The sequence below is a fragment of the Lissotriton vulgaris genome, chromosome 3_1 (genome assembly GCF_964263255.1).
Source record: "Lissotriton vulgaris chromosome 3_1, aLisVul1.2, whole genome shotgun sequence".
NCBI classification, from domain to species: Eukaryota; Metazoa; Chordata; class Amphibia; order Caudata; family Salamandridae; genus Lissotriton; species Lissotriton vulgaris.
The window spans coordinates 1,394,562,171-1,394,575,914 of NC_141689.1; the positions used below are offsets into that span (position 1 = coordinate 1,394,562,171).

General features: G+C 42.9%; 1 protein-coding gene across 1 annotated transcript in view; it reads left to right on the forward strand.

Annotated features, from left to right (window-relative positions):
- The window catches only part of HELQ (helicase, POLQ like), a 606,359-nt gene that overhangs the window by 222,978 nt on the left and 369,637 nt on the right, over window positions 1-13,744 (forward strand). Inside the window, exon 10 of the mRNA XM_086961870.1 lies at window positions 1,924-2,065. Within this exon, the coding sequence (XP_086817996.1) occupies window positions 1,924-2,065 (142 nt within the window). The remainder of the gene's footprint in view (window positions 1-1,923; window positions 2,066-13,744) is intronic.

Genomic DNA, 13,744 nt, shown 5'->3' on the forward strand with positions numbered 1-13,744 from the left:
TCAATTTACTAAATACGATCAAATCCGGCTCACCAAAGGACCCCTTACCCTGCTCTGTCCTAAAACAATTGAATAGAAATGTATTGACGTCCATTACAGATCTACTTAATGCCTCTCTTCAGGAAGCATACGTTCCAGCAGAATGGAAGCATGCTATGGTCCACCCATTGTTGAAGAAGGCTGGAGCAGATCCAAATATGCCCTCCAACTTTAGACCAATATCTCTTCTGCCTATCTTTTCAAAAATCTTGGAAAAGCACGTGCATCAGGTGCTGTCGGAATTCATAAAAACACACGATCTCCTTCCTTTACAACAATCTGGATTCCGTGTAGGTTTTTCTACGGAAACGACGTTGCTTGGAGTGACAGAAAACATCCGCGCCATGATAGATAGAGGAGAAACTGTGGCACTCATATTATTAGACCTGAGTGCCGCGTTCGACACTGTTTCACATGTGGTGCTGTTACGAACACTCTCCTCCATAGGTATTCATGGCGCAGCCATAAATTGGATTGAGTCACTGTTAAGCAATCGTACGTTTCAAGTTTTTTCTCAGTCTGCCTGCTCTGAGACTTTACTTCTTAAACATGGAGTACCACAGGGCTCAATTTTAAGTCCACTGCTTTTTAATTTGTATATGAGTCCTCTTGCGAGATTAGTTGAGGAGACAGGTTTGAATATGTTTTCATATGCTGACGACTCACAGCTCCTTTTCTCTCTTTCTTCAGCCGAAAGTAACCATCCTTCCATGCTAAAATTAGGGTTAGGTAAGATCGCTGGATGGATGCAGGATAATTTTCTTAAGCTTAACGGCGAGAAAACGGAGCTAATTATTCTTGGAAAAAATAGAGAGGCCTGGGGACCACAACACTGGCCATCTGAAATGGGCCCTCTTCCTATACCTGTTTCACAGGCACGTAACTTGGGAGTCATCATTGACGAATCTTTAGATATGCACCAGCAAGCCGTTAAGACTTCTGCTACATGTTTTGCAGTCTTAAAATGGCTAAAGAAGATCTGCTGGATGCTCCCTGATGGCACCAAAAAAACTGTCATCAATGCCTTGATTACTTCAAGGCTAGATTATAGTAATGTGCTGTACCTAGGGGCAAAGAAACTTCTTTTCAAAATCCCTATGTCCTGCCCCACTACTAAATACATCCGTGACCTTCATTGGTTGAAAATTGAAAATAGGATTAGGTTCAAATCCTTATGCTTTATGCACAAAATTTCAACTGGAACTGCTCCTAAATATCTGCGGAACCTTGTGCATCCTTACTTACCTTCGAAAGTCCTTAGATCAGCAACCGCTAACAATTTCATTATTCCCAAAATCAAATTATCACGGATGGGGGGAAGATCGATTGCCTTCTTAGGCCCATCCCTCTGGAACAAGATGCCTCATTCCTTACGTTCGGAAGTCAGCCATGTGAAGTTTAGGAAAGCATTAAAAACGTGGCTTTTTAACATCTGATATTGACTGGCAAAATACGCATTTCTGAACTACTAGCGCCGGGAAACCCCTTGGTGGGTAGCTGTAGCTCTATACAAATTAAATAAATAAATAAAATCAGTAGCTCGTTCACATGATTTGTTGACTCGGTCTTACCATTATCCTCCAACTCCGCTCTTTATCGAATTATTTATTTTACGTTAATGTGCTCCATATATTTAAAGCTAATTTATCCTGTCACGGCTGAGGTTTATGTAAAACACCATAGGAGGATGCAAAAGCACCATAGGTACATATACGTCAGAGTTTGAGTGTCTTAAATAACATTTCAATTTAATGTAAGAAAACCAGTTTAAATGTTAACATTTATTGTAATAATACCATAGTTTATTTTTTTTATTGTATGTTCTATTCAGTTTTCTGTGTTATTCTGTGATTAATAACGACAATTCATTTCTGTTGTTATTAGAGTTATCTTGCGAGCACCTTATGTGGCTCGTGATTTCTTGAAGAGAGCCCAGTATAAGCAGATGATTGGCAGAGCTGGTAGAGCTGGAATTGACACGTCTGGTGAGAGTATCCTAATTATACAAGAAAAAGACAAGAAACTGGTAATACACAGTAAATTACTTGTATGTTAATATCATGTTCTGTCCATATTTGTATGTCTAGTCTGGGTATATCAGACCTAGTGTATGTATGTTGGAAGGCCTACTACTAGTAATTGTATTTGATTCCAGTTGAAATGCGTAAGTTGAAGCTACTACATCATAATGGTTAAATAGGTCCCTCATCATAAAAGTTACCTCACCTTCAATGGCATGTAAAGACTCCTCTTGTTTTTGAGTGATGGCCAAACTGTGGTCTTATTTTTCACTGATCCATACCTGATGGGCTTTTCAGAAGTTGGTTACTTGAACAGGATACAGCCAAACTCAACCCACACAGGTCACATGTTTAATGTCAGTATTCTTTTACTGTGCATGTGACAATTGCATTTAATGCTTTACCTTTGAACCTAAAAAGTATTTTTGATATGCAAGTATTTAGTATGCAACTATACATTCTAGTTCATTTCAGTTGAGAAGAAGTGGGAAAAACTATTAAGAATGCAATCCTAATCCTTCCTTTTTTGAAAAGTGACATGAATTGTTGTTCAATGTTTTAATCATTTTTGCTCTGCCTTAAGCATGGAACAATTGGTTCCACTTTTCAGACCACAACCATACTAGTCAACTCAAGATATGAATAATTTCTCAGTTAAGCCTCTCATTCTATTAATAGCTATCCATAAATAAAAAATGCAGGTTTTCCTCTTTAGGCAGAAGGGCTCTCTAGATTACCTAATTTATTGTTACTTAATACCTGATCAATCCCAAGCCAGTGTAGATATATTTATTTTCTTTGGTCTGATTCTTTCAAGTGTGCAGCCCAGCACTCCCTATATGCGACTAACACTGTTCACACACTCTGCATTCCCCTAATGTGGTTGAAAACCAAGGAGCCAACTTCACTGGAAGGCGTGATGCAACACACTACTTTCAGTCATTTATGATTAGTGTGGTACTAGAGTGCCCGGGTAATGAAACAGTATTTTAACACGTTGGTAGCTTTTGTACACCAGGAGATACTGAACCACTGTATCTGTGATGTTTGTAACTTTCTGAAATGTGATTTCTGTAATCACTGACTTTATCAGATTTCTCTATTAAAACATATTACAAAGATTATCAATTGCAAAATATTTAGTATCATAGTACGGTAAAATTCTAGTTTGCAGTGGCTACAATTCAAGTAGACATTATGTACAATCTACGTGAGCTGAATGAGACCAAAAAGCAGTCCATCTCCAAATTGAGCCACATGCCTTCCAAGAGTAGCTGAAAATCTTCCTTTTGTTTGATTTTGTTTCTCACGTCCTAGCCACACTCGTTAGCTTGAAACAAGTATTCCATTGCCACAATATCATATTAAATCACTCTGTTAATTAGCATGTCCTTCAGGATCTCTATATGGTTTTCCTGGTTGTGGAGGTGATTGCACGCTATTGTCTTCTGTGCTACTGTCAAAAAAATATTGGGTTATGTCATTGACTTGATCAGTTTATTTAACCACATGTTCTGGTCCTTATTATGAATTTTCTCTTAACATGTTTATCAACTTAAAGTCAACCTCTGTGGTGGTTCATTGTTGCTTGACCTGTTTCTGGAGCCAACATATATGTCCACTTTGTAGGCATCGTTTTCTTAAGTAACAAATAAGTAGTTCTGTCCTGGTTGTACTATAAGCTTATATACATGTTTCCTTTAGAAACGGAGCCTTCTTAAATTTATGATGTTTAAACTTAATTGTTTTTCCTAACCGTATAAAGCAGGTAATGAATTATCTTTAAATCATGTGAAATATAAATAGTTAAATTGAATGCGTGAATACAAATGCTACATTTCCAGCATTTGAACTTGGATTAATTGCTGTACTTGCTTATTTCTGTCTCTCATTGTGGATTTTATCTAAAAGTGTTAATAAAATAGGTCCATGTCCATCTTATTTGATCTGTCCAGCAGCAGCTGATGAGCAGATCGACCTTAAGCTCTGCCCTCAAAGGCAATTTAAATTATTTTTCAGATGCTCAGAATGCTGGCTTTTTTTCGATTGAGGCTTGCACACCCTTGATATAGCAACCAGTGAACAAGGACCAAAATGGAGATTGAAAAGCCTCCCGGGGGAGTTGGAAGAGGATACACAGAGTTGCGGAAGGAGGGGGTCAAAATGGGAAAACAAGGAACAACTGCATTACAGTCAAGGGCTTGTCCATAATAGAGGTAGGCACATCGCCATCAACAAATCAAAGCCCAAACCAACCCAAACGCCAGAAGGAACCTATGCTGATCTTCGTTTACCGCTAACCTCAATGCCACTTAGGATAGAATCAGTATTAGGACCAGAGAACAGAGACTCGGAGCAGCACTCCAATATTGATGTGAGGGAATGAGAAGAACTGTTGTTAAACTACCCCCCAGCGGGGCACAAGATGGATACTCAAAATCTCTCTGCTTTGAAGCACCTGGAGGCAGATGGGAACCAGGGGATGGAGGATTCGCAACTAGGGACTGATCTGGAAAACCCAACCAAGTATCAGCAAAAATTGGACTCCGAAAGTGCATAGGCGAGTTTACTTAAAACAGTGCAACTCCTGGTGGAAGCCCTTCAGTATCAATCAGGCAAAATGGGCCCTCTGCTGACCCTACTAAACACTCTGGCCGTTATTCTAGTAGCAATTAATGGGAAACTAGGAGCTCTAAAAACTCTCTTCCAGAACACACAGGGCAATTCTCAAGACAGGGAGTCAAGCTGTGGGTGCGGCCCAGTAGTCGACAAACCAGCCTCCCTCTCCTCAATACAGAGCAACTTGTGTGCACAAATAAGACTCAGCTCAGAGCTCTATCGACCTCAACTCAAAGGGGTCTCCCTCTATTGAGGATCAAATCAGAATAAGAGCATACGGCGCGGAGAGATCGGTTCAAAAGCCCCTCCCTCTCAAATCATCAACAAGAGGCAAAGCCTAAAACGACGGACACAATAAGGCACAGGCACCTGCAACTGAGCCCGCTCTGGGGCCCGAGTCCAAGTCGGTTGACCAAGGAATAAAATTTAACGACAACTTAAATGCAAAACATTGATGTGCCCAAAGGAGGAGGATCGGAACCAAAACCCAATTTCTAATCAGCAAGACTTTGCCCGCCTCTTTAGACTGACACTGCCAGAGACGTCTGAACTCTCAAATCAACTAACTCCAGCGGGAACGGGCGCACGGCATACAATTCCCATGTACGCTGTAAAGGAGGCACGAACCAGCCAGCCCAAATTCCAACCGGAAATGAAACTTCAATGCCCATCAAATTCCGCCTTATCTCCTACAGAGGACGAGCGACCAGTAAACTTCATCGCATCAAAGCAAGACTGTTCAATCATTAAGGCCGTCTGCGGGGGGAAAAAAAAAAGTGAGCACCTGCATTGTACTGGATCAGCCACAAATAAAACTCATAGTGACCTGTGTGGGGCTGAAGGACCACTAATATCCACACCTTTTGGATGAAGAGAAGGCATTGTTAGAAGCCCCAATTGGCCTAGAAGAAGTACTTAAGGCAGTAGGTGATCTTCCAGCAGGGAAAGCAGCAGGCCCAGATCTGCTGCCAGTGGAATTCTATAAGACATTTCAAGGGGTGATGATCGATGAGATGTTGCATGTCCTGAAGCAGGCCCAACAGGGGAACTCGATCCCAATGTCTTGGAGAGGGGCAGACGTCATTGTCATTTAAAAAAAAAAGGGAAGATCGCTACAGCCCCAGGATCTTACAGGCCAATTACTCTGATGAATGCTGACTCAAAAGTGTACTCCAAGATACTAGCCAACAGACTAGCAAAAGTGATTGAGGGCTTGGTTAGTGACACCCAGCATGGGTTCATAGCTGGGAAGGGAACCACGCAGCACATCAGGCAGTTAATCACCCTGTTTGACGCTACAGGGGTCCCAGGAGATCCTATCGCAGCTCTCTTTTTAGATGCAGAGAAGGCGTTTGATAGGGTTTCCTGGGACTATCTATGGGCAGTACTTATCCGATATGGGATAGGTGCAGGATACGTTAAAGCGATTCAGGCACTCTACGCAGGGCCAACGGCCAGGATAAAGGTCAACAGGGGGTACACAGCCTCTGTGCAGATTCATAGAGGGACTAGACAGGGGTGTCCTTCTTCACCTCTACTATTTGCCCTGTACATGGACCCCTTGCTCAAGAGGTTAGAAGCCAATATTAATATACCAGCAGTGACCATAAACCACAGGCAATTCAAAACATTCGCTTACGCGGATGACGTGGCAATCGTTTCCTCTAATCCCACATTAGCTATCCGGGAGATAGAAGCGGAAGTCCAGCGGTTTGGAGAGGCTTCAGGATACAGAATAAATAGGGAGAAGACCCAGATTGTTAAAAACTCATACGCCATATGCAGTGATCATCGGGTAGTGAAATCTGCCGTATACTTGGGGGTGGAGATCACCGCAGATTTAGATGACATTGTCAAAATTAATATGTCACCTCTAATGGCCAAAGTATCCTCAGATCTGGTACGAATGAATAATTTACATTTAACCCTGGTAGGTTGTACGAATGTGATCAAAATGATTATTTTACCAAAGTTTTTATACTTTTTCAGGGCAATCCCATTGTTTTTTGAATTAAGCTGGTTTAGCAAGTTAGAGGCAGTTCTGAATAAGTTTATATGGGCCCATGGAAAGACTAGGAGGGCATATAGATTCATTTCTCCCCCCAGGGATAGAGGAGGATGGGGGGCCCCAGATTTCAGACTGTATTATTGGGCGGCTACAATACAATCTATTCAGGGACTGATAGGAGGGGGAGGGCTGGGTCCAAGGATCACAGCCAATTCCACCAAGGTCTATGCCACTGTTCTCGGGTCTGAAGCGGAGAACGCATTTCTTAATCGTTTGGACTCATCATACTTTAAAAGGACACGATTCAAGACAGTACAGGCTGCATAAAAAGTACGGGAGGCCTTTTTGAAGAGAGTGGGTTTAGGAAGATATAATAGATATACTCAGCTTTATAAAAACAGATCCCTCCCCTTTGAAATCTTTTCAGATTCAGTCATGGCAGAATGGGCAGGGAAAGGGATTAGAAAACTGGGGGATTTGATGGGCCCCCAGGGGATTGTTCAATTTGTGGAACTGCAGGATAAGTTTAATATAAGAAGGAACAGTTTTTTTAAATACCTGCAGGTACGCGGTTATTTGTGCAATAAACGAGGGGGAGTGGCAGGATTTAACAACAATTGTATATTGGACCTGGTAGGAACGGGAGGGGGGGCGACAATCCGTAGTATATACGCATATCTAGTTACTACTAAGCCAGATGATATGGAGAAGCATGCTGGGAAATGGACGAATAAGCTGGGGATCGAGGTGGCTAGATTCCCTGGAGTTAGGTTGTACAGTATTGTGTTCAGCCCAGCTGCAATCTCAGCATTACAAAACGCTCTTCTCGCTCCATCATACCCCGGCTAGAATAGCCCAATGGGGCGGCACTTCAGGGACGACGTGCTTCCGTTGTGCTCCACCAGAAGCTGACATTATACATATCTTTCTACATGTCCGCAACTGTGTACATTGGTTAAAAGTATTGAGCAATTCTTATCACAGGTCACAGGGGCCAACATTGTCCCTACCCCAGAATTAATGTTGTTAGGTGTGGCAACAGAAGATAATAGTATGTACGAAGAATTTCTATTCTTAGCTATGGCTGTTTTAAGATTGTTGCTTGCTAGGGCATGGCTGGAAAAGACTTCCCCAGCTGTGCAACACTGGCTTGCTAGTTTACTGGCGGTTTACAATCTCGAAAAAGGGATATATGAAAGGAAAGGTAAAAAGGGTAGAGCATTAGGTAAGAAGATTTGGAAACCATTGATGCTGTGGAAAGGGGATAGGGTAGAGGTATAGTGGAGGGGTGCTAGTAATGATTTATGGGTAGATCCCGCTCTGTGCTAATGGAATAGGCAAGTAAGAGTCTTCCTTTATGGGATCTACGATTGATTATGTTAAATCATATAAAAAAAATTATAAATTTGGGAACATTTTATTCGGTTTGGATAAATAAATAATGTGTACCTTTTTTATTTATTTTTTTATTATTTTGTTTTATCTTCTTTTTAAATATATTCATTTCTCTTACATTAAATGCTGTTATATGTGAAAAAATCTTCAATAAAAAATATTTTTAAACAAGCAAGGCTGTTCAATCATTAAGGCCGTCTACGGAAAAAAGGGAGCACCTGCACTGTACTGGATCAGCCACAAATAAAACTCATAGCGACCTGTGTGGGGCTGAAGACCGCTAATACCAGTTAAACCATGAAACAACAACTATCGGCCTACTATCAGCCAGCAATCAGCCAACCAAGTGGATAACCCCAATGAGGTCGGGAAAACCCTGAAGTTCACACCAGAATATAGATCAAGAGGGCCACACATCATAATAAATCGAGGGAACATTCTTCGCCTATTGTCGCACATAACATCACTAACAGACGTAACCACCACAGACTTGGACTCAGCAGAGTTCGTTAACCATAATGTTTCCCAGGGGGTGAGGATACACTGACCACATGGAGACAGTCAACTATTGCACAAAAAATACTGCTGGAAAGCTTGATCTTCAAAAGCTGGGGTATAGAGAACAACCCCATTAGCTTACCTGGCTATCCTGCTTCGCTGGTCAGGTGCATGCAGATAAAACATGGACAGCGAGGAAAAACAACCCAAGGTCTGTATTGAAAGGGGCAGGAAGGTGTTCTCCGTTCACAAAGAGGCAGCTACAGGAAACATGGACAAATTTCCCAAAACCTGCACAGCAAAAAAAAAATGTCCAGAAGATCTAAGATGTCCCACGAGGACAATCATCAACCAAGCAAGAAATTATTGACAAAACAGTAGGCAACAATCGCTAGCAGGTGAAATCAACCAGCTGCAGATATGCTCATGGAATATGATGGGGCTGTCCAGCAAGATGACACATTTGGATTTTATTAAATATCAAAGGACAGTCCACATCATCGCACTGCAGGAGACTTGGCTGATTGATCAACCACACTTTAAAGGATATTTACGTTTCTTTGCGCCAGCGGTCAAAGGGGCAAGATATGGGCACCTCCAATGAGGCCGCACAATTATGTGAACAACACGAGCGCATCCTCAGCCCACCCAGTGGGTTCGAATAACATCAAAATCCATTGCAATAAAAATATCCACTATGATTGGGCTACCAGGGAACGGATGTAAGTACATTGTTATAATTAACACTTACATGCATCAGAACAGGAAAATCAAGGCTGCGAAACAACTGACTAATTTTGTAGAGCTATGTATAAGTGAGGTTAACACATCAGACATGATACTCATAGGGGACTTTAATTTACATCTAATTAGCTTATCGATTGCGGAGCAAGTGTCTATACAAAACCGGTTATGGTACATCCCACCACAGGGGAAGAGGTTACCAGAACTGCCTACAAAAACCAGCCAGCGTCTCATAGAGGACCTCAAACATCTCAATTTTAGAGCAGTGAACAGCAGAAGTACAGGTGACAACGCCCCTGCGATTACTCACTACTCATCAAAAAAAAAGTCAACACTCCTGCACCTTTGTGTCCCTAACCCTGTTCAATGAAATTATCACTTTCAGCATGGAGACAAAGCTGACAGTGAACCTCGGCCCCAGGTACTCGCACTTTGCAAAAACATGCTTAAGCTCTCGAAATGGAAATGCCCACTAGGAACGAATGTTACAATCCATTACAAGAAAATAAAATTTGTGCAAACATCTCAAGGGGGCTTCCTGGAAACTGCAACACTCTTATTTGAAACACAGTAAGGGGGTAACGAAAAAGAGAAATTGGTGAACGTCACAACCACAATTGCAAAGTCTTTCGCCCACCCCAATTAAATCAAGAGCACAGCAGAGCTACAGCGGCACAAACAACTTTACAAAATTGCAAAAAAACAAGATCTATAAAAAATGCAATTAATCACACACTGCGGCACTTGCGGCGTAAACCAACAGATATTCACCCTACACACAAGGGATTATCATCCTACTTATCTGAGGAGGACTGGGCAACCTACCTTAGAAATCACTTCCATCAAGATGTTATCTCATTGCCTACAGCAACTAGGGTAGACACAACTCCGAGAATTACCACACTAGTGGACCAGCTCAGCGAGGAAAGTCCAACAGCACCAGAAGGGGGCGAAGGCACAATGCCGTGTGTTATACTCCCAATCGACCATCTTAAAGCGATCAAACGTCAAATAGGGAAGGGAAGAAAAGGGGCACCGGGCCCTAATGGAATCCCGCCTGTGTGCTACAAACAAGACGCAGATTATTGGGCAAAAGCATTCAGCCTGCTCTTCACCGGAATAAGGCAGACCGGCCTACTATCTTCGTCCTGGAGGGCCTCGATAATCGTGCCAATCTTTAAGTCAGGAGACAAAACACTGACCAAGAATTACCGCTTAGTTGCTCTTCTGGACAGTGACAAAAAGAACAGTTGATGTAAGGAATGCAGAAACATGTTATACATTCACCCCAGTACAGAGATCTGGGCCTAAATCCATAGTTTTTTTGCTCACTATGCCATTCCAGTTTAGACCCAGCCATATGCAAATCAGTCTTGACCCTGTGCCCAATGGGAACAGTCCAGCCGGAACTGCCAGGCCAGGTTCTCCCTGGACCGGAAACAAACATCCTAGGACCGGTTTTGGGTTTTCAACCCTCAACAGCCAGGATAGCTTGACTTCCAGTGGCATGGAGAGCACGGGACCCACGTCTGGGCATACCCGTCTCACTCAGGGTGACAAATGCAAAAAGAACAGTTGATGGATGAAATGCAGAACAATGTCATACATTCACCCCTGTACAGATCCTGGGCCTAAATGAAGCAAAATGATGAGAAAAAGAATGATGGATTTAACCCAGATCTCTTGACTGGGGATGAATGTTTTGATTTGTTCTGCATTCCGTCCATCAATTGTGGGTCTTTTGCTTCTGGACAATGAGGTAAAAAAAATTGCAGGAACTCTTCTGGACGAATTACAACAATGGGCCGAAGACAACTTCATTATTCCTCTGAATCAGACTGGCTTCTCCAAATCTGTCTGAATGGTAACACATATTACGACCATGGCTTTGCTCATTGATAAGGCTGAGAATACAAAAATGCCATTACTTTTATTCTTCATCAATTACAGGCCTGCTTTTGACCACATAAACCGCTACAGATTATGGACAAAATTGACCAGCAGGGCATACCTCAGGCACTGCTTAATTTGCTAATCAATTAGCACACTGAAACCTGGATCCAAGTAAAACTGGGTGATTGGTCAACCCTTTTGAGATGGATACCAACAACGAAAGAACTTAAGCCAGTATGCGTGTTGGCTCCTACCCTATTCACTCTGTCCCTTGCAGACCTTGTCCCACTATTAAACGCTAGTAACTCACATTCCCAAAGGTTAGGGAACCTAACGTTACCATGTCTACTCTGTGCAGATGACTTAGTTTTAAGCAGTCAGACGAAGGTAGGTCTACAGCATCTCCTCAGCACCACATTCTAATACTCTGAAACATTGGCCTGGTACTGAGGGCACACCCGCATAGACTCCGTATCAGAATATAAATATTTAGGAGTGATCATGGACAAAGGTGGGCACTTTACAGCTCAATGGTACTCAATTAGGAGGAACGGAATAGCCCTGGCTATCTCAATAATTCTGCAGTATTGGGGTGTCTTTTATAGATTTACATGCCTGAATCATTCCCCGTCGTCGGGTTGGGAGTCTCCCGGTATATAAAAAGCAACAATATGCAATAATATCCTAAGGCAAAACTTGGTAATAACCAACCAGGAAGAAAGTAGCCCAAGCTACAAGAGTAAAAACGTCAACACTCATGACTATCCTAGTCATTTTGTATAGTCCAAACTGCAGCCAATCAGGCGACAGCGCCCACCAGAATGTTCTCACCAGAGGCTCAGGTTCTCAGATTTTCTACTGCACGTCATGTGAAGGGAGTCTCCTTGAGCTCTGCTCAGTTCTTCTCAGTTTTCTTCAGGATTTCTTGAATTTAGGATGTCTTACTCAAAGAAATCATTATTCAGGCCTTGTGAATCTTGTGGTAAGCTCCGGCTTTTCTCAGAAGATCCCCACAAGAAACGCATCTACTGCCTGTATCCGGATTATCAAGTGAAGGACTGCAAGATATGCAGGACCTTCCCTCAAAAGACCCTCAGGGACAGAGAGGGGCGCTTACTTCTGTGGCTACAGAAGCTCAAGGACCAGGATAATCTAGTGTCTGAGGTAGGCAGTATTGCCTCTGGGTCTTCTATGGCCTCTAGGAAGAGAGCTGCTGAGGAGGTGTTATCTTCTCCCCGGGCCAAGGTTGTGAAAAGACAGCAACCTTTTAAGGGGTCATAGAGGTCTTCCACTTTTAAGGATACTCCTCCTGTCAAGAGCAAACCTTTGCCTTCCATGCCCCCGAGAAGATCGGTCAAGATTTTGCCTCCTAAACCAACTTCTGAGAAGATTCTTCCTCAGAAGAAGATCCAGTTGACCCCGTCGACGACCCCTTCGTCGACGGAGGTTTCCGTTGACGCAACGTCTACATCGACGGTAACTTTCATCACCTAAACCTGAGATGAACATGTCGTCGGTGACATCACTGTCGACGCTGGTCTATGTCTCAGTGAAACATATTTCGTTGACGATAGAAACTCCATCTGCTCCTATTGTCGGCTCACCGTCGACGACCAAGAAAACTTCGGCGACTACCTGGTCGACGGCCACTCCATCGTCGTCGACGACCTTCTCATCGTCTACGAGAACTACATCGTCGACAGCCAAATCGTCGACGAAGACTTCAGCATCGACGAAACCCTCCTCGTCGTCGAAGGCAACTTTATCGACGACTACGCCCTCGTCGGCGTTCTCTTCAGGACTTATTCCTTCATCGACGAACTAGTCGACGGCTCTTCAGTCAACGCCAAAATTGTCAACATGTACAGAAATTCAGGTTTGGTCACCATCTACTGTTTTAACTTCTACGGCGAAGCCTTCTTTGCTACAAAGGCGTGGTTCTGGACTTGAACCTTTATCTCCATTGCACCTGTCGCCTCATAAGGTACCTCTACAGGTTCCTGACAAATTGTTGGACTCAGAAGACAGTGAGGAAGATTCTGATATGGATGGTAGGTTTGGAGCAGCTACAAGTCCTTCAGAACTGCTCATTAAATACCAAGAGGAAGATTAGGAGGATCAACCTTCGCCTGAACATTTGGGGTCACCTACTACTAATGTTCCGACAGCTCAAATGCCTGTAGCTTTGTTAACCAATCTTCAACATATGCTGAACGATTAGTACTGTCGTTTCCCGCCATCTGAATCAGCGGATTCCGTGCCTCCTACACCTGTAGCGTAGGCTTCCACATCAGAACTCAGTTCTCCAAGACCTCTTTCACCAGTGATTTCCCATCATCCTGCGGAAGCACAATCATCAGAGGATGAAGAGAGAGAGGAAGGTGAAGTTGATGACAGGTCCATGTTGTCGGAGTGGGATGAATATCAAATCCAGAGGCCTTTTCCTTCACCTCCGATTCCTGACGATTCACCTCCAGTGGACATTGGAGGTTTTCACCTTCTTATGGAAAGAGCAACCCAACGTTTC